Source organism: Protopterus annectens, chromosome 1.part0 (assembly GCF_019279795.1).
Source record: "Protopterus annectens isolate FY-2018-M chromosome 1.part0, PAN1.0, whole genome shotgun sequence".
NCBI classification, from domain to species: Eukaryota; Metazoa; Chordata; order Ceratodontiformes; family Protopteridae; genus Protopterus; species Protopterus annectens.
The window spans coordinates 1,781,949,782-1,781,972,281 of NC_056725.1; the positions used below are offsets into that span (position 1 = coordinate 1,781,949,782).

The window sequence follows — 22,500 nt, forward strand, 5'->3', positions numbered from 1 at the left end:
TTCGGCATAGTGGTGCCAGACCTGCTCACCAGTCCGAGGGATACCAGTGGCACTGGTGAGATCACGGGTGAGACAGTCCTAGGCTTCTGCTTTATATTGGGAGCCTTGGTACTGGCCCTGCAGCAGTCTCTCGTCATGGTTTTGTACCAGGAATCCTACCATGACCTTGGGCTCCTGTATACCCCAGCACTGTGCATGGAACTGCATGTCCTCACCAACTCCTGCCATACTGCCTACCGTGGGAAGCTGCAACCAGTTATGAGCTGTATTCCCACCTGTGGAGTTTAAATATGGCCAATTTCCCACCCTTTGCCACGATTAGATGGTTTTGAATATGCTGAGTTAAGCTAAGCTATGGGCAAACCTGCTTAGCTAAGGTTGGCAGTGCTTAAAGGAGCATATTCAGCACTGTTTACCAATGGACAAATCCACTTAGTTAGGCTACTCATTGCTTAGCAGTCATATTTACACAATGCTTACACCTGGTCAGCAGAGCTGTGCAATGCTTAGCATTGCTTATTTTTCATTTTATAGACTATCTTAGCATGACATTGATTCATCATTCATTACATATTTAAGCAATAACCCATGCCTGTGTGTGGGTAATGCTGGATTTACCCACGGTTGGTGTGGTTTGGTCATGAGGGCGAAGCCCAAGTGGCCAAACAAAGACAAACATGGGTAAATCCAGCATTACCCACACCTAGAAGTGGGTTATTGCTATTATACAATGACATTATTTAAGAAAAAAATACTTACTTTTCTTAAATAATGGCATTGTATAATGCCTCCTTGCTACCCTTTCACAGCTGTCCAGTATTCTGCGGCAGTTCTGATGTACTGATTATGCGTATGGCTACGCAGTACATCAGAACTGTGTGTGTGTAAGCAACGAAGAAAGGAAGATCTCCGTTGCTTTTAAAAACTTGTCTTGCTATGTTAAATGAGTTTAACATAGCAAGATAGCTTTAAAAAAAGCAACAGAGATTTTCCTTTCTCCGTTGCTTTTTGAAAGCTGTTTCGCTATGTTAAACGTGTTTAACATAGTGAGACAGCTTTAAAAAAAGCAACGGAAAAAGGAAGATCTCCGTTGCTTTTTCTTAAGATATCTTGCTATGTTAAACTCGTTTAACATAGCAAGATAACAGCAACGGAGCTCTTCCGTTCTCCGTTGCTGTCCAAAAAAAAAGACTTATACTAATGGAAAAAGTCTGGGTGACCAGACCTTTTTCCATTAGTATAAGTCTGATTTACAACGTGCACGCTGACCAATCAGCGTGCATGTTTTGGAATATTAATGGGGGGTTGTTGTATAATATAAATTAGTTTACTGTCCCTGGCATCCCCCAATGTGCTTTCATTACATTTATTTATATGTGACTATACTGTATGGGGCACTTGTGTTTATATGGGAGTTTCACAACTTTATTCAACTGACACCTCACATCTGGATATAATACAGTACTCAGGTTAACAAATATATATATTATTTAACAGCTAATTATAAAAATAAATGTTTATGTACTGCTTTCACATGTAAAATACAAATTGGTTATAATTGTGATTGAACCTGGAATGGCTCTTTGCAAAGCACATGCTTTAACCACTACACTATTGAAATACTGTGTATGCTGGCAGTCTCTTGCTTTTTAACTTCTTGTGCTATTTAAGCTGGACTAAGTATAGCTAAGCAATGGGCAAACCCACACAGCTATGCTTAAACTTTATCGCATTTATAAAAAAAAAATATTTGTGTTATTTTATTTGTACCCTTCAGAATATCCCTGCAAATGCTGAACCTGTTATTCTATCAACGTTCTGCTTTGTGGGACAATTGTCCCTTTTGGCTTTGTCCGCATTCCTTACTCTGATGGGTTGGGAGGTATGTGCTATGTGCTTATGCTATATGTGTTATTCTGACAACATTTGTCTTGATAGGGATGATTTTCCCTTATGGCTTTGACCAGATTTGTTATCCTGATTGGATTGGGGGTGTTACAGGCATTCTTGCTCATTTTAAATTGTCGAAAGGCAATTCTGGAGTGCAGCGGGCAAGTATATTGTGAGAGCTCTGCTCTCACATACACACCACCTGTGCTCGTACACGGAACCATGTCCTTTTTAGAGCAAGGCAGCGTGCCTTCATACATTTGCATGGCGCTCTGCCGTGCTGAACAGGAACGGTCCCTGCCATGCAGGAATAACTTATTCCTACACAGCTGCTTGCTGAATCCCAGGGTATGGTTTTAAAAAAGGATATAACACTGTAGCAGTTGTACTGTCCTTTTTAAACAACCTCTATGACTAGCTCCTCTCTAGATAGCTTGCTGTGATTGTACAGTTGCTGGTACTCTGTGCTGTGGCTCCATCAACCTTGGTTCAAATCTGAGTCACAGTACTATGTAAAGGAGTGGTGGGTTCACTTTCATTATCTGGGGGTTGGAATAATAGCTAAAGTGTTTATCTCACAGTCACAAGGTACAGGGTTTGATTTTCACCTTTGAGGGAAAAATTGGCTAAGCTTAAAATGGCCATTAGCCTATTACTTAACTATGAACCTATATAAACCACCAGTCTTTCATCATTAACTGTGGAACAATGTCATACCAAATTACCATTAGTAATTTCAGGAGTACCCTTCTATGTCCCTTAGCAGTTTTTCTTTTGAATATCAACAAGTATTTGCATACTGATAATATTGTTTTCTTGGCCTCAGGCAGCATACCCTAAGATAGCTGCAATAAACTGCACAATGACTTGGTAAAGCTATGCCACTATTTTCAAAATCTGGCACTACAAGTCAACCTGGGAAGAGCAAATCCATGTTTTATGGTAGATAGAAATATAGCTACAAAGTCAGAAATGCTGATTCTGGACCTGATGAGAATGTATAGAAGCATGTAAGGTTTCCATATACTGGGGGATTTCATTGAATTCATCCCTAAGCTTTACCAATCATGTGTATGATACTTTACAAAATACAAAAAATGTATTTCCATCTGCTACAATATTAGCATTGTGTTAACTGGGGAGGTAAAGGGTATACATAGAAAAACGTAGGGGGTCTTAATGCCAATTCTCAAGCTCTATCTGTCATATCTACAACTTTTACTAACAACTTGCAAAGACTGTATGGCATGCAAAACAAAACCTACACATTCACGACTGGCGCAAAGAAGTAGCAATATGATTAGCTTACACATAGCAATGTGGCTTACACCAGGCATTTAGACTCAAACCTGTTCACGGTTCTCTGGTTTACAGAATGATTAATCTGGATCTCTGCAGATCACTGAAATAACTCTGACAAAGAAATCAGCTATCAGGGCAATAAGGTCAAATGCAGGTATTAATAATGCACAGGTAACTCCATAACATGCATTGTACATACAAAGTCTTTTCAACTCTAGGCCCAGTGATCTGGAGCTCCATTCTATGTTCAGTCCATGAACTGTATGGCTGACTTGTTTTTCTACACATTTATAAATCTCTATGTAACAGTGATGCAGAATGCAAATGTGCCGGTACTGTTAGTTAGAAAAACAATTATCCATTGTAAGTATACACTTTTTAACTGGATGCTGGTATGTAGCTGGAGAAGAACAAATATGTGTTTTTCAAAGGCTTTCGACACAATACCCCACTCGGGTATTGTAGAAAAATTTACCAGCTTAAATGTAAACCCATATGTCACAAGATGGGTTGCAAACTGGCTTAAGGACAGAACCCACAGGGTTAGAGTTGCTGGCGCTATGTCAGACTCCAAGCCGGTCACAAGTGGTGTCCCACAGGGCTCGGTCCTTGGCCCCCTATTGTTTGGCATCTACTTCTCAGAAGTACAGGCCAACATGGGAGGACTTTGGCTGACAAAGTTTGCAGACGACTGCAAACTGGGCCATAGTGGAAAGTGCATCGGACACGGATATCCTTCAGAAGGGACTCACGGAAACAGATAGCTGGTGCCAGAGCCATGGCCTGAAGTTAAACGCCAAAAAATGTATAGTCATACCCTTCGGGAAAAACAAGGTAACCCCAAGCTACCATATAGGTGGCAATCCACTAAGCACAGAATAGGTTATCAGGGACCTGGGGACCCAGGTTGACAGTGGCCTTTCTTTTGACACTCACGTTGCTAAAGTGGTTAGAAAGACTTTCTACATTGCCCACCTGATCATGAAGGGATTCACATCCAGATCTACTGAGGTCATTGTTCCCCTGTACTCTTCACTTATCAGACCAATGATCGAGTACAATGCCCCATTCGGGATGTATCTCACCCGACATCTGCAGCAATTGGAGAGACCCCAAAAGTTCCTCACCAAAAGGATAAAGGGACTCCAAAATTTGTCATATGCTGCCAGACTGAAGAAACTCCAGCTCTATTCAGTCGCATACCGTCTGCTCAGAGGTGATATGTGCCTGACATACAAGGCCATGTCCAACCCGGAATTAATGGACATGCTCCACCTCAAAAAATCCAAATCCACCAAAACCACTAGAGCAAGTGACTTAAACCTTAGCACGGACATAAATAGGACATGCTGGAGGGATAGATGTATCACTCAGAGACTCCATATGCTGTGGAATAAAATCCCGGTCCATGTGAGGCAGAGCACCTCACTGGCTCTGTTCAAGAGAAATCTTGACCTGTGGATGGGAGATCGTAGGTTTACCCTGGGAATCATCTCTGTGTCACTGCTGGACAGAGGCACAACAAACTAATGGGCACAGTATTTTTTCATATAAAGGGTGGCGTAGGCCACAAAAATTTGGGCTAGGCTTATAAATGCCTTAGGGCAGATAGCCTAGTATAAACCTATGAACCTATGAATTGCATATAACAAAATTAAGTGTACTTAAACCTTTTGACTGTATATTGCAAGTCAAACCTAATATTGCTTTAATAAGTTGTGAAAGTTACATGAAGGTTATTAAGGAGCTTATGTCCAGATGTTTAAGTTTGCACATAATCTCCAACTATATTATCAAGTTTAGATTTGAATCCATGCATTGTATTAGCCAGTCTCAAAGAAATACAAAGGGTTTTCCATATCCTTCCAGTACAGAATAAAACAAAACTATAATTTTACGATGGACAAGTTAGATCACATTTGAGAAGCCTGCCTTGATTTCTGGTTGATAACTAAGGATGGTTTACCTGTATTCCTGTACTGGCTCTAAATGATTAACCTGTAATCTAATTATCCCTCAGCAATTAATAACAAAGAAAGTACAACTGCAGTTGTCTAGCATTTTAGGATAACAATGAGGATGTACTCTATAACACACACAGAGGCTGGAGACCTCATAGCTTAATAACTGGGAAAACATATTAAGGCTTCTGAGGGGACATTTTAATTTCCTTTCTGGGTAATGTGGCTGAAGCAGAAGGCCAACATAAAATGACTGTCACTGGCAGACCTGCTTAATGCTACACACGTTTTATGGAGTGAGTAGGTCATACCTTAATGCTGTTTAGCTGTGGACTATGAACAGCAGGAGGGACTGGGAGCTAATGACTGCTAAACTTATTGAAAATAGAGATGGTTTAACTACTGAAAGCAATTTTGATTAATGTTCTTATCACTGAATCAAACCCTCTGCTATCATTGATAAGGTGTATATGACTGTAAGAAAAAATATCTTAAGTGCTAAGAAATAGCTTGCTTTGACTATGTACTTTTGTGGAAGATCCTGTATCTAACTCCCTAATATTTTTGAACATAACATTTCCATTTTAGGCTATAACCTGGATTTTATGTCCTTGTTTCATACACATGAGACAATAGTAGGAAAGGTATATACTAAGGAGCCAGGTTGTCTTGGTTCCCAGAATAATGAGCTTTGCATCCAATTGTTTCATAATATGAGCTACCTTATCGATCCAGTTTTGCCTGCTTTTACAAACTGTATGACTGCTATCTGAAATGCAATTATATTGCCACATATGTAAGTAACACTAATTATATGTTACATTATAATGCTAGTAGTGGCTTAATGGGGCAATCACAGGGGACTCACTTCAGCCAGTATATGAGCGCAGGGTACTATAGAATGAGTATTTGTCAGTACCAAAATTTGGCTTGAACTGGTGCTGAACTGTAGCAGTAGTAATATTTAAAGGATTATTTTCCTGCCTCTGCATGCACATGCAAATACTCTCCAAATGGTACCTTTAGTCGTGTAAAAATTTGGGTGGATTTCGTGTGGCATCTAAATGGCTATTACTTTTCACTGTTATAGTCCACTGCATCTTCCTTTAAATACACATAAGTAATTCATAGGTTCATAGGTTAATATTAGGCTATTGATCCACAGGACCACTAATAGGCTAGCCACAATATCTCATACAGTAGGTACCGATTAACATGACTGATTTATACCTAGCTTTGACTCCTTTCAATGACAACTTGTGGGGACAGACCTGTGATGTATTTATGATTGCCCCTCCATTCATCCGGGTTGCACTTAAAGTAGGTATGGGGCTACTTTGCTGTATGTCCAAATTCAGTCTATTCCATAAAAGAGAGATTCTCTGGGATATACTTCTGTCTTCCAGCAAGCCCTATTTATTTTTGGATGGAAAATAAGATCATTTGAGTAGATGTTGAGGGTGTTATTATTTTGCAGATATGCAGGAGATCGCATAGAACTGGATCATTTCAGGTCACCACTCAAAAGTCTGAAGAAAACTGAAAAGAGAGCAATTTCAGGTGGTCTGGTTAGTTGATGAAGGACATACCTTTGACTATCTTAATGAGAAAATGCTGTGGTCTGTCAAGCTTGGTTGTATGCTTGGACAAGTACATACTAAAGGGTGTATTATATTCTATTGTGGCTCTGCTGAGGGATGAGTACAGAGGAATGATCTGGAAGAAATACCCCTGTGATTAGTTTGACTAGACACAATGATTTCCTAACATCAGTGGATACAAGGTGATCAAAGGTTAGTTCATTGTTAACGAAAAGTGCCCTGGTCCATAATGACTACATCAACTTTCATAGTGGTGTCACCTGCATTGTACGTTCATGAGTGTCCAGTTTTGCCAAAGGACACCATGTTGCTTTTCTTGGGATTTAGTTTTAGGCCATGGTTCAGGCACCACTACCTATTGGTATGTAAGAGTCCCTCCTAAAGACTTTGAAAGTCAGATGGAAAGATAATGACAGCTCCAAGTTTTCAGTCATCTCTAAAATGGGTCATCCACAAGCCCGTGATGTCAGATTGGACATGATAGACATAAATGCTAAAGAGAAATCATCCTAGAAGTTATCCTTGGAAAACACCATTTGTAACTACTCTCTTTGAAGAGAGTGTAACTCCCACATTAATAGAGTTAGTTCTGTCAGTTAGCTAGTTTACTATCCAGTGGTTAAGATAGGGATTTATATTTTAGTTTGATTAGCTTATAATGTGGGATTGTGTCAAAGGCCTTGGATAAACAGTGTGAAATGATTTGCCTGAGCTTAATGCATCAATGACTTGCTCAAAGAAGCCCACCAGATTCAGGTGGTAGGATCTGGCTTTAACAAATCCAAACTGGCTTGGGTCCAGGGCTTGTAGACTGCCTATGTCTGTTAATACATTCCATGTTGATGTGTTCCACTGCTTTGCAGATAAGGCTACATGCGGCTTATAGGTCTATGGTTTTATAGATCAGAAGTGGATCTCCCCTTGTGGGGAGACATAACTACAGTAGTTCTTCATTCTTCTGGAACAAATCCAGTGGAGAGACTGAGGCTGAATAGGCATTGTTGGGTGTTGGCATTATGGTTTAGGTGTTTGCCTTACAGTCACAAGGTACAGAATTAAATTCTCACTTTTGAAAGGGAAATTGATAAGGCTTAAAATGACTTAGGAGGGCAGCTAGCCTAACATTTCCCTGTGAACCTCCGAGTCTATCAGACAATGTTTGGTGGTGACAAGGAGGCAGCATGGTACATTATCACTACCCATGGGCTAGTGTTTTTAGCCTTGATGAGAGAATTCAGAACATGTTCAGAGGGGATCAGAAAGGTTGGTATGGAACTGCTAATAAGTTGGGGAAAGGTAGTGGGAGAAATGTATGTAAAATATGAACTGAATTTATCTGCTAATATGTTGGCTGTATCCTCAGGGGATAAGTAATTGTTGTTGTTGTTGCTGTGTACAATCTCTGAGCATTGTTGGGCATTATCTCTAAAGTTTCTGACATATTGATTAATTTCTGTATTAATCAGTTGTTTGTTAGCAGATACATGTTACCCAGGAGAATGTTTTTATTATTTCCCGTGAAATAACATCTCAATCCAATGGCAGTCTGATAATGCTAAGAAACACAGTACTCCTTTGTAGAAGTCATGTTAGTTTGTAACACTTGTAAAAATAAACTGAAATAGCAAGGCAGTATTTCTAGAGTGAAAAAATTAAAATGCAAAGCAAAATTTCACTCATCATGCAACTAGAAATGTCAAAATGCTTTATATCAAGATTGCAGTCATGTTTAGTAATACCACCACAATACTATAGTTCCAAAGGTGCTGTGTTTGAATATGATAAGCTGTTATGTGTTCACATTTACTATGCAGTATAATTTATAGCTGACATAGGCAGGAAGTTTGAAAATTGGAGCAAGATATTAAAAAAATCTTCTTTCTGCTATAAAAATCATGTAACTTAAGTCATTTTAGTAACTACCTGTCTTTACCAACAGATTCAAGGATCGGGGAGGTGGGGATGGTTGAGGCAAAGGGAAGCTTGAATGAGGAGGTCAAAGTTAGAATCAGAAGGACTGCAGCTAACTGGCACAGACTGTCAGGTGTAGTGCATAACGTAAGAATGCCAAAGAAGCTGAAAAGTAAGGTGTATAAAACAGTTATGTGACTGGTACTACTGTAAGGTACAGAAAAGTGGGCAGTAAAGGCAGAGCAGTTGAGGAAGCTAGAGGTGATGGAGATGAAGTGCCTGAGATAGGTGGTAGGATGCACACTGTGGGACAGATGAAGAAATGAGGGCATCACAACAGGAGCCAGAGTAACTCCATTTGCAGTAAAAATCAAAGGGAATAGATTATTGAGGTTCAGGCACATGGGCAGAAAAGCAGAAGACAATCTGGTGAAGAAGATTTGGGACAGACGGGAAGAAGGCAAGAGGAAGTGAAGGTATCCAGCAAAGAGATGGATGGATTGTATGACAGAAGATGTTTGACTACCGTACAGTTTATTTCTTTAGTTATTTCTTTGTATTCAGTTGTTAGCCACGTAAGTGTACATGGCAAAGGTTACTTTTGTGGGGCTGTCTTAGGAGCACTTGACTGGTTTAGTGATTTGCTTAGAGTTATACAGAAGGTCAGGGGTGAATAAAACAAATCTATGACTGCAGACAGAAGTTCATTAGTAGTTCATAGCCTTAGTCGTCTGTGATATACTGGCAACCTATTCTTCAAAATCACAAAAAGAAGACTTGGTTTTAATAGCTACCTTGTAGCAATCCCTACATTTCCTTAATGACTCAGAAATTTGTGAGTCAGCTGGATGTTAAGTAAGATTGTGAACTTAACATCCTACTGTCTCATGAGCTGACACAACATATCCAGTAGTTCATATAATTGTAACATACTGCCGACTCACTGTGACTGGAGCATCATGACCAAGTCATGATAGTAATTTAGCTGGTAAATTCTTTGTAAGAGTATATTCAATGGCTTAATCACTTGGTATGGCTTTGTGGCAAGGTGCTAGAACCCTGTACATAAGCATTTAAAGTTAGGTGGAAGAGGGTCAACTGTTTAGCAAGCAGGTATACAGGAGGCATAATAAAAATGAAGAAAGCAGATATGTATATCAACAGTAAGAAAACAAAACATAAATTTACATTTGCAGAATGACAACTGTACTATCATCTTCAGAGTATTGTTAACAATATATGAACAAACTGTATGTATGTATTTATTTATTAATCCTTTGAAGCAAAATCAAGAACATCACTGTTTTATATACAGTGACTATTGATATGCTCATGACAGAGGTATAAAGAATAGCAAATGTATCAATAGCAAACTTGTGCTGTTCAATTAATGAAAACAAAGTACAAATATACAAACCATGCCCGATACCACTATCAAAGGCATAGTAACATGTTTAATATTCCTATGCTACCGCCCCCCAAAATTGTTTGAACCTAATAGCTGTCCCTCTCATGAGGTCAAATGTACACTTCACTCCTTCATGAATGGGGGGGTATCTTCCTGGATGATTGGAAGGTTTGTATTTGGCCATGTGCAATTTCACTCTGGGATCCCTTATTTTGAAGACATGATTTCAGGCAATGTTGTATACCATTTTATCAAATGTCATCACTAAATCATCTGTATTTACATGATCCCATAAACATAATATGTTTTATTCTCCTTGGTACAGAATTTTGTAAATGCTTATGTACTAAAGAAAAAAGTGAAGCACCCATGATCAACAAAGAAACATACAAAATTAAAATTAGAACTATTCAAAACGCTGTTGAAAAATAAGTTTAATTCTTCATATACTAGAGTCCAGGACACTCAATATGGAATGTTTGATTTAGCCTTGCCCACAGCAGAGACTGAGGGGAACACATTCCCTTGTTATTTTCTAATTCAATTGAAACAAAACATTTAAAATAATGTTTTTTTTTTTCCCATAGCACTTTTGTGATTGCGAAAAGGCTGATACTTATTTATAAACTCAGGAGGCAGGTTGGGGAAGACTAGAACTGGGCTGCCTGTTGACATGTTGGCACATGGAATGCTGAGTGCCAATAAGCTGGAAAAAAGAATGAAAACACAGGAGAACAAATCTTGAAAATCACTCTCCTCCTTTAAATTTCTTTTTGCAGGAAGCAAGCTCCCTGCACCCCTACAAAACCTGAACTTATATATGTCAACACCAAGATCACCGTACCTCTGGAAAAAAGGAATATTCTGAGAAATTACATAATGGATGTAGTACATATAAGTCTGTCCTTTTGGCCATTCAGTCTCCATGTTTCAGAACTCACTGTTGTGGGTCCCAACATTTCACATGGTTACCAGGAAAACTGTGTCATCATCCAACAATAATTTCCTGTTATAAAATCTTTTAATTTCAAAACTTAAACACAAATGGATTACATAATTACATATTTGTGAAGTCTAACATGCCCTGTGAAAACTAATGAGGAAGCTTCTTGAACTGAAATGTCTCAAGTTTGGCAAAGAGTTTGTAGAACACTGATTCAAGTCCAGGAGAGGCATTACAGCTTTCAGGAATTCCTAAGACTCAAAAATTGTTATGTCTTACATAAGTCTTAAAACTAAGGAAACCAGTTTTTCAATAACTTCCTATGTAGGTTAAAGGGCAGCTAAACCCTGTTTAAACTGGTCATATTGAAACTGAGGATTACCAGCAGTGGAACCTAAAACATTTACTTCTTCAGCTGGTTGCTGTTGAGGTTTCTTTTTATGACTGAGGCTAAAAGCTATTACTTTTATGTCTATCACTCCTGTCTCCATGTGATCAAGTGCTTTGCACCAAGTTTTTTGGCAGTGAACAGCTTAGCCATATCTCTTTATACTGTGAAAATAATAATGGTAATACCAGGTTAGATAAGATGCAGCCATATCATTAGGTATTCAAAGTTCATGGATGACTTCACAGGAGAGGAGCACATAAACAATGGTGCACTGTGCCTCAGCAAAAGGCTTCCTCTGTATCTGCACGTGTGTGTGTTTGCATTTTGTTCTCCATCATGAGCTGTGAGCCAGCATGTTCCCGAGCTACTAGTTCCATGCATATCAATAACAAAAGCACGCGTACTACTCAGAGCATTGGCTAGTAAGAAACTGGCTCCTAGCATGTAATCAAAGTGCCAAGATAAAATATAAGTGCTTATTATTTATTTATGTTGGTAACCCAGTGCATCACTATTCGCAAAACCCTTTTTTATTCATGGCCTAGGCCATAGATAATGACACTAATACAAAATGGACATTTACTTGCAGATATTAGCCAATGGAAACAGCATACATGGATATTTTTACATTCAACTATGAGTAGCAGTATATAAGACAAAGGTTAGTTACAAATACAGTTGACAGTGAATGTGGCTTCAAATTCAGCCCGTATATCATATCAATAACAAACATAAACTAAGAGCAATTACAAAGTTTATGTATATAGACAGAGAGATAGATATAAACAGTCACAGGTTTCACGTGTTATACGTAGACATGAAGGGTACTAGTTTCAGACAATAGAAAGTTAACTTACTAAGGAGATGGAATTGACAAACTGAGAGTATAATAGTACACATGAAAAGCAGAGATATTAGATGATATTTAAAGTGAGGAATGAGTATAGAAGGAGATAATTAGTTGGGGGTATTGCCATGTTGAGAATGACTACTGAAGAAATTATTTTTTCTGGAAAGATGAAATTTGGATGCAGTACAAATCTGGGTGGCAACAGAATTCCATTCTGTAGGACCCATTTTAGAGAAAGAACTTTCTATGGTGCAGAGGCTAAAGGATGGCCTCTGAAAAGAGCCAGAACTAGGAATGCATAATAGAATGGATAATAACTGGATTGTTTAGAGAGTTTTCTTGCTGGAGGTTGGCAAAAAATCAGAATTTAAACATTTGCACAGACTTGTAGTGAAGAGGAAGGTGGCATTTGTAGTAGTAGGAAAGTAATAATTAAGGAGAAGAATAAACAGTAGTGAGTCCATTAGACTGTTAGCTTAATGAAATGATGTATTTTATTTGGTGCTATTTGAGGAATGTTAGTGTTCTGGGGGTTTCCTAGAGTAGCAAGAAATCGAGCATATTCTAGAAGGGCAAGAGCATACCTTTTACAGTAACATGGACAGATTATGGTCTACGATGGCTACTACATTTGTATGACAAAGAGTTGCTGTCCAGTCTGCACATGGTTAAGAACAATCTAGCTTTTCTTGTACTAGCATTCAGCACTGCATTTGTGATGTAAAACCTGTGGAATGAATTGTTAAATTGTTCTTGTAAGAGTATACATATGGATTTAATTGTAGGATCTGTTTTAAGAAGGTGGTCTTCTGCATGTAAAACAGACTTACTAGAGGGCAGTCCAGACTGGAGGTTACTTATTAACAGAGAGAATAGGATGGTGCTAAGCATTTACCCTTGAGGGACAACAGATTAGTGGGTGAGGTACTGTGCTTAGCAGATGACTGGAAGATAGGGCAGGGATGGTCTTTTAGGCAGTCATTTCTGTTTATTCCATGAAAGTAGCCTTTTTAAGAATTAATTCCAATGAAAAATATAAGTGAAAATGGAAAAGAACTGAAACAGTAAATGGGCGTAATGGTGATGCTTTGTGGGCAGGTGAGGCCTCCTGTTCTTCCATGCCCTTGGATTTCTAAATATACTAATTTTAAATCCACACAAAAGTATAGTAAAGAGTTAACTTTATTACAGCACTATTTAGTAACAATAATGTCAACCAAGTAGGCTGAGAGGATACAAAGTCCCTTTTCCGGGCTGATTTGGGAGCCATGTCTTGATCTTGCTCGTTAATATACAAAGCTTTCAGTGAAACGACAATCCCTGAAAGAATGTACCGGCCAACTACTGTTGCAGTCAAACTCTAATTCAACAAACTGCAGGAGTCCTATGTAGCCTTTGAACTAGTTTACAATAGAAGTGATAAAGTCCAATTCCTTGAATTCACCAAGAAGGGAAGGGTTGTCCACAAGCCTGAATGTCCTTTGAAATTTAACTCAGTGGCATGATTTTTAACATCATTTTGTAGACAAAGTCTGCTACCTTGCAAAATGCTTTATATGGTTGAAAGGAAACCTATAGCCAAGTTGTAGTTCTTTAGGAGGCAGAAGATAAATTGATGACCTATGGGTTGCCTAATGACCAGTTTTTCAAATATTATTGCAAGCTGGTCATACCATGTCCATGAAAAGACAGCAGTCATGCAATCAAGAATTGTTAACTTGAAATGGAGTAATATTGTCTGTTTTATATATCTGGTAAACTATACCTATGTGAAATGAAAAATTAAAAATAAAGGCAAGGAGGATAAAGAAATATATGTGGAGACATTTTTAATGACTTTTTGAAGAAAAATATTTGGATTACTATGATTATGTTTACACTATTACAATGATGTGTGAATATATAGTCAGGCCAGATATCTATTTTATGACAGGGAATGGATATGTAGATTTAAACTAGACTAAGGTAATATTATTCTGGCTTTACATACAAAATAAAAAACTTCAGTCTCAAAACATACCTTAAGAAAAAAATGGTTGAAAGTTGAAATGGTTTCCTTAGTTATCACCAGGTTAGACAAAGCCCATTTGGACAAACCTAGATTACCAAACAGATAACCCAGAGTTTTTTTTTCTTCTATCTGTAGTAATGAAAATCCCTATATCCACCATGGACATTGCTGTGCACCCTGCCCTTCAATAACATCATAGATTCATAGGAGATTACTAAGCCAACAGCTTAAGGGCCTTTACAAGCCTAGCCAATATAACCCAATTTTGCCCAACATATGGCCCTTTGGATAAGAGAATGCCATGGAATTGTACATGTGCATGTGCATTGAGTATATTACAGACTGCTATTGTCCATAAGAGACATAGGCACTACCCCAGGTGTGAATTTGCAATTCTCCATCCATTGATCCAAACTGCATTTGAAGAGAGCCAAGGAAGGGCTTTGCTTAATGTGAATAGGAAGCCTGTTCCAAAGAAGGGTGAACTCTGAGACACATATCTGTCTCTCTAGCTTGTTTTGTTTGAGTTGCTGACTAAATTTAGATCTTAGATCAGGTGACCCTCATACTGTTTAACTTGTGGATGTGTAACAGCTATATCATTGCTGGAATTGTGAGTGCTTTGTAGGTCAGGCATAGTTACTCCTTAATAGTCTGTAGGAGACAGAGTAAAGAGATAAGGCTTTTAGTCTATCCACCTAGTTCATGCTGTTTACACCCTGTATTTTCTTTGTGAGGAACCTCTGAGGTCACTCCAGCTGCTGTAAGTGCCTAGTCAAGTACATGGCAAATGGCACTCTGTACTCAGTTATTGGTCTAATGAGGGATGTGTACAGGAGGACTATAATTGCCTTGGATCTGAATGCCATACCTTTACTCATAAGTTGTGCCATATAAAAGGACTTCCTCACCACTGTGGATACATGGCAATCAAAGTTCAGGCTGTTATCAATCTGTGTGCTAGATCTCTCACCTCTGAGCACCAAAGAGGGTTGTGCTGTTGATGTTGTAATTTGCCGAGGCATTTAACTTCCCAGAGAGCATGATAATGTACTTTTTCACATTTAGTTTTAGGTTCTGGTTCTGGCACCAATCATTTCTCTGATCTAGACCCTTCTGAAAGATATCTACATCACTGGGGATTCAGTGATTGCCCCCAGCTTGCAGCTGTTGGCAAACGTCATCCATAGGCCGTCCACATTAGCCTTGACTTCAGTGAAGTATATTCTGAACAGGAGTGGTCCCAGCACTGAGTCCTGTGCCACACCACTAGTAACTGGCCTTTTGCTGGATCTGGATTCACCCACTTCAATTACATGTGTCCTGTCTATGAACCAACTGGCTATCCATCTGGTGACATAGGGATTTATGTGCAGTTTTGTGAGTTTCTTTATAATACCTGAGTGGAGAACTGTGTCAAATGCCTTGGCAAGGTTGAAGAAGGCAAAATGTACTGTTCTACCATCATTCATGGCCTTAGTGACTTTCTCAAAGAAATCCAGCAGATCTAGTAGGCATGACCTGCCCTTGATAAAGCTGAATTGGGTTGGGTCCAGTGTTTGGAGGTTTCCTATGTCATTATTTATCAGGTCCATGATTATTTTTTCCATGGCCTTACACATAAGGCTAGTCAAACTTATGAGTCTGTAATTTCCCAGGTCAGTAGATGGTCCCCCTTTATCCAGAGGGATGACTGTTGCTCTCCTCCACTCTATTGGGACAAAGCCAGTCTGGAGGCTGTGGTTAAATAGAGATCCTAATGGGCCTGATAAGTTCTGATTTAAACTGTTTAAGAGGCAGCCTGGTATATTGTCAGGCCCCATCAAAGCCATGTTTTTAGCTTTAGAGATTGCAGTGGAAACCTGTTCTTTGATGATAATTGATAATGGAAGGTATTTCTTAGGAGAGAACTGGGGTCATTAGGAGGTAAAATTTAAGCTGAATTTGTCAGCCGGCAGATTTGTTATATCTTCCAGCTGAGTATAGATAATACCAGCTCCTACTAATTCCCCATATTGTTGGGTGTTGCCCTTAAGATTGTGGTCATAACTGTGAAATGCCTTATAGTTATCCTTGGGTTTGGGGGCTAGTTGTACCTCAAAGTCTGCTTTCAGAGACTTTAGTTCCCTGATTCACTTGTTTAGACAAATGAGAGACATTTTACTCTGTTGTGCACATTCCCTCTTACTTCTTGACAGGATTGTCTTTCTTTTGTTGTATAACCTATTAATAACAGGGGGTCACCAAGTAAATCATATAACTAACTGCAAGGTCAACAAACCTTGGAATGTATCATATCACTGTTACTAGAGTGTCCATTCACTTCTCCAGGACTCAGTCAAATCTGATTTGGCTAATCAAATAACAACTAAGTAATGATTCCCATTGCCAGCTAATGAAAGGTGTGATGATAATTGTGTAAACAAGTAGAATAGATAACTGCAAAACACCAAAAACAAAACTGCACTGTGTAGAAAGTGTGCCTTTTGAGAATGAGCAAAACAGCTTATTAAACTAAATAGAAACTGGATGGGACACCAAAGTCAAACAGCATGTCACAACAGAGGCTGGAACCAGGGCCAGAAAAATACTCTATAAGCCCATAAACCAGCCTCTCATCAGTTCTATATGATGGATTAAGAAAGACGTTCACAAATAACTGTGAAAAAGCCTTCAGAATACCCAAGATGATGAAGTCTGATGTTTCACTTATGGAACCAGCTGAAATGAATGGCAAAAAAATACTGGTGAACTTACATAACTTCACTAGAGTTGTTCGTTAATACTAAAAAAAAAACAAATGACCTGCATCAAAATATCAATGGACTGCACACCTTGTTATCTGACTTGAAGAGCCCAGAAGCCTCTTAAAATGTCACAAAAAATGGTTTAATGTAATTCATACTAAACATCAGTGCATAAAGCCAAAATGTAACATAATGAATTGCTATGATGAGACTAAATTGTAGGTGCAGCATAGGACTACTGAAACCGGACAATTTGGTCATCAGAGACATCCAGATGACTAAATGCATGCCTGCAGGTTATGAGCCACAGCAATACATAAGCTGAGGTGGATAACCAGTGATTCTCCCAAACCTAGCTGCTCCTACCACAGATGTAACAAAGCTCATGAAAGACAACTTTCTGCTGAAGAAACATTCACCAGATGGGTTCATATACACAACTGCGGTAAACCTAGCTGGGTTTCAAAGTTCTTCTGCTGAGTACCTTAAATGACCTCTAACAGGATGGAGGAGCAAAGTGCTCATAATTAAAATATATTGACGATAACCAGTGGTGATGTCTTGAATCCCTGACTCAGAATATGAAGCCTTATTAATCACTGATAGTTTTCTGCTTTGCGTCCCCCCCCAGGACCCCACCCAATGGCGTCTCTACCTTCACCCAGTTTCCCCATTCATTACAACAGTTGGGTATTCCTAGTCTAGTTAAAAGCCCCACAGCAGATTTGTTCCTGCCTGGGAATCCCTATCACATTTTCATTCCCTAGTGAGAGTCAGGTGGTAAGGCGTGGGCCACATAACTGGTCCTGACAGGTGGCCTACCCACTCCCTTGAGAGCAACAACTTCCTTACTTGTTGGGTCTTTATGATATGAAATCACTGCCTCTTGAGGAAAAGCATACCTCTGTATACCAGTTTTCCCTTGGCTGCATAGCGGAAATGCACTAAAGGCAGTGTAGAAGTGGTCAGAGTTAATAGGATAAAATACTGTCAAAAGAGTGTAATTAGGTTTCATATCAAAATTGTGCAAATTGGTTTTGCGAGTAATAACATATTTGAAATTAAATGCCGAAAATGCACACAACATTCACTCACAACTCCGAATGTGGTAATATCTATATGTCGAATACAACATTATCTAGACATCCAGAGATGTACTACCAATGTTTTGCAGGGGGGCAAACTCCCTGCATCCTGCACCCCCCTGCTAATTATATATTCTAACTCCAAGATCGCACTACAATGAGAAAAGGGGTACTTTTCCAGATACCCATTGTAGGTGCAATCCAATAGAAACAGCGATGCTCAACACCGCTAATGCAAGCTACATATTGGCATTTAGGAGGCGACAGGATTTCCACTCACAATTTTAAACTTTAACATCTTTACCCTTGACCTTATGAATGACAGTAAGGTGACTTTCAAACATTTGATTGTAAACAGTGTAATTAGCTGGACTGCCATTGTGCTTGTGACCTTGGATATAACAAGTGCTGTGTAAAAATGAAGATTACTGCACACGGGAAATCATGAGAAACTTGCTCAGAGTTTGACAAGATTATGAAACTAACACTCTAAGCCATCACTAGATGATGGTTGCATGTTCCAGCTGTCAGCTTAAGAGTATGAATTTTGACTGGAAAGAATATTCCAGATGGTACCACCTAAGCTGGTTAGAGTTTTGTTTCATGTATTTAAGTTTGTCTTCAAAAATTGCCATGTTGACTTCAAAATGATGTAGTTTATTTCAACTTCTCAGATGTTTTGATCTAGCAGATCATATACTTTTGATGGTAAATGATTGCCATAGCTCATGATAGAAACTTTTTATTCACAGTACACAGGTTTCTCTATTACAAATATTTGACTTGCCTCTTTTCTGTTTTTAGATACAACAACCAAACAATTACAGAATGCATTGGAAAAATTAAAATATAAGCATAGCCTCCAAACATGCCACAAATAAATATGAACTTTATAAAACTAGCTAAAAAGCAGAATCACTTTGTCGCATGGTTAATTTGACCCTAACCTCAAGTATTATTTCCTATAACTAGAAATATGCTATCATTAAGCAATAACCAATGCGTTGGTGTGGATATATGATGGTTAGCATGGTCTGATCACTGGGGGTGAAGCCCAAGTGATTTAATAAAGGCAGCCATGGGTAAATTCTCATATGCTCACACCCATGAGATGGTTATTGCTATTATACAATGACATTATTTATGAAAGAAATTGCTTACCGTTCTTAAATAATGTTTTTGTATAACAGTGTCATAGTGTTTCTCTGTATTGTTTCCTCTTCTTCCGAGTGTTGTGACTTAACGTTCCCATGCTTACACAGTACATCAGTGCTATTCAATAGAAGCAATGAAGAAAAACAATCTCTGCTACTTTTTTTTACTATTAAATCTGGGCAGTTCAGGTGTAAAATAGTCTGCGGAGACAGTGCAGAAATACAAGGAAAATCAGGTACATTTCTTTAGTTTTGCAGCACATACTTGTTTTTTCTTGTTTTTGGACTGCATACATACCTCTCAACCTCTTAGCACAAGACGTGTGGACAAAGCCTTAAATAATGTGAGACAGAGACCACAAATAGGTACAAATTGTAAATGTTGCTCTTATAAACTTAGAAAGCTGCTAGAATAACAAGATTTGTGTAAGCGTGTATTGTCTGAAGGATATGAAGTCTGAAACTCAATTGTCTGTCATTATTTAATGACTTCCCTCCTCAGTGCTTTGTCAGGAAAAGCACAAATTTTATGAGGAGCAGACAAAAAATATGAGGCAAAAATATGGACAGTCTGTGAAAATCTGGACAGCTGAAAGGTATGCCTGTAGCGGAAACACTTCACAATGCCGATATCCTGAAAGATCGAATTTCATATGGCTGAGACCATATGATGGAACTTTTGGAATCCCAGTATTGTGAATGGAGATCTGCATACAGTGCAGAATGGGAGATTTCCCTTTTCCTTGCTGTAGTGCGATTTTAGAGTTGGAATATTTAAGTAGCGGGGGTGTGGGGTTGCAGTGGGGCTTGCCCCCTCAGAAACATTTAAATTGTTGTCTGTTTTTTTATTTGTTTCGGAATTTTGATATTTCGAAACATCAATCATATGGTCTCGGTCATATGAAATTCGATGTTTCGGAATTTCGAGATTCTGAAGTGAATCCACCTCTAGTCTATAGGAATAGAAAAAAGTCTGGCTGCTCAATGGTACTTCATCAAGCAGACTTTTTATGTTGGTATATGTTCAATTTACAATTGGCATAAAAAGAAAAAAAACACACCCCTTTCTAATTAAGTATACCAACTCCGAGATCGTACTGCAGTGAGGAAAATGGTAAATATATACAGGTCTGTGTTGTACGGCGATCTCCATTTAAATGCTTTGAAGTTTCAAAACTTCGAATTTCTTATGGTCTCAACCATAAGAAATTCAAAGTTTTTAAACTTCGAAATTTAGAAATAGATCTATTTATAGATCTAGTCCGTGAACTGGAGTGTCTCCACTCCAGTACATAGACAAGTGTTCAGCTGGAAGCAAGTGAGCCTTGAGCAGCTCAACCATAAACAAGTAAAGCTATCCTTTACTACACACAAGCCCCTAATGAGTACACAAATTCACCTAACTTGTCATCCAGACTGAATGGAATTACTTGCATGTTTGATAAGAGATGATAAGCAGTTATAGTAAAGGGTCATAAGAAGTGAATTAGCAGAAGTATTAACTGAACCAATTAAAACAGTTTATGCTGAATAATGATATACTAATTGAAATATTCATCACTATTCATGTCAGGACCTATTTTTAATATAAAACTGAAGCAAATATAAAACAATAACAGTCACTTAAGTATAAAAAGCAGAACATACCTTTAATATAAGGTCAACATCACTAACCCCAAATGAGCGGATAAGGATCTGCAGAACATAAGAAACCAATTGATATCTCGGTCACAAGCAGAATAAAATATGATTTACATGTGATTATCTAGTCATTTTTGAAATTAAAGCAAACCACAAAACCTATGTTCTTACTTGTCTGTTGATATATGACAGGAACCTCATGATGGGCTCTTGGTTGGGTTCATTTTCAGCAGCAATCATCATTTTGCAAAAATAATTGAAAGAACCCATATTCACAATTGTCAGTCTACTCATTCATATACAGTCCGTGATGTAATACACAGCACAAATAATAACATGCATCCACCAAATCTGCCATTTCACACCCATGCCATTAACATCTTTCTGCAAGTCAAGAAAAGGCAATCAGGATTTGATAACTACATTATTAATACATAATATGCAGTATATACTTGCTCAACTCAGGAAATTCCAACAGCTGAGAGATTTGGATGGCATTCTTAACCTATCAAGGATGGTTCTTTCATAGATTAATGTATGCTATAAGAATGTATTTATTATATATAATGTGAAAACTTTTCTTGATTAGTGGAGGCACTCTAGAAACAAGTGCTGGAAGCAATTTCTTCTATAATGCGGTAAGTTTTGACTGCAGCATTTACCATCTGGTATTTATCCATCTGATGGCAAAATACAATGCATTTGGCCATCTGCTTACAAAATGTCTGCTTGCCACCATTTTATCACTTCCATCCCTGGTGCAAAAGAGATGAATAACCAGTCTATCTTTCTTAAAAAATCTTACCACTGGTTTAGAAAGCAGCTGTTCTGTAGGCGCATACGGAATGAGTGGACAGCCATCCCTCCTCCTATCTATGTGGTTCTCTCTCCCATGTCCTGCTGCATGAAGAAAACTGGAATATGAATAGACTGATTCACAGACAGTTTCAAAACCACATTCAGAAGCAAAAGTGACTTTGTGTTTAATGATGTCCCATCTTCCTATCTTTGTGAAAGATCAGATATGTTTCCCCTACTCATAGGGCATGAATGACTTGAGATTCTGCACAGAGAAGTAATGGTCACATAATAAGCACTTTTCAAGAGTTGAACTTCAGTTCTGCTGAATTAACAGGTTTAAGTGGTGGTGGCAAGCCTGCCAACAATGAAGTTCAAATCTCTTACAGAAGAGGAGTTCTCCAAAGAAGGACAGTTGAGTAGCACTCCTTAAAAACAGTTCAACAAGCCAGTAATGGACGATGTTCATGCAGTTCACAAGGTCATAGCATACAGAGGTAATTGAATACACACCAGGAACATGGAAATCCTGTGGAAAAGTTCATACAGTTGTTTATGATAGGGCAAAACAATCACCTATGATCTAACCAATCAGGATGGAGCAGGGTACAGATTCACCAAACTGATAATCATTTCCAGAGGAAGGCCTAGAGATACCCAGTGTGAGGCTTTCTAGCAAGTTCAGTAACCTTTGAAACTATGTTAACATAAACACATCTATGTCAGAAGCTATGTCCTGAGTTAGAGTTGGCTGTTGCCCCAACCAGTAGGGAGCAGCCTTGGTTAAAGCATGCTGTGTCTTAAGGG

The 22,500-nt window shown here is 38.5% G+C and overlaps 1 protein-coding gene across 1 annotated transcript in view; it reads right to left on the reverse strand.

Moving 5' to 3' along the window:
- The window catches only part of LOC122800030, a 938,706-nt gene that overhangs the window by 412,584 nt on the left and 503,622 nt on the right, over positions 1-22,500 (reverse strand). The window contains exon 3 of the mRNA XM_044069506.1: positions 20,902-20,949. Coding sequence (XP_043925441.1) covers positions 20,902-20,949 — 48 coding nt within the window. The remainder of the gene's footprint in view (positions 1-20,901; positions 20,950-22,500) is intronic.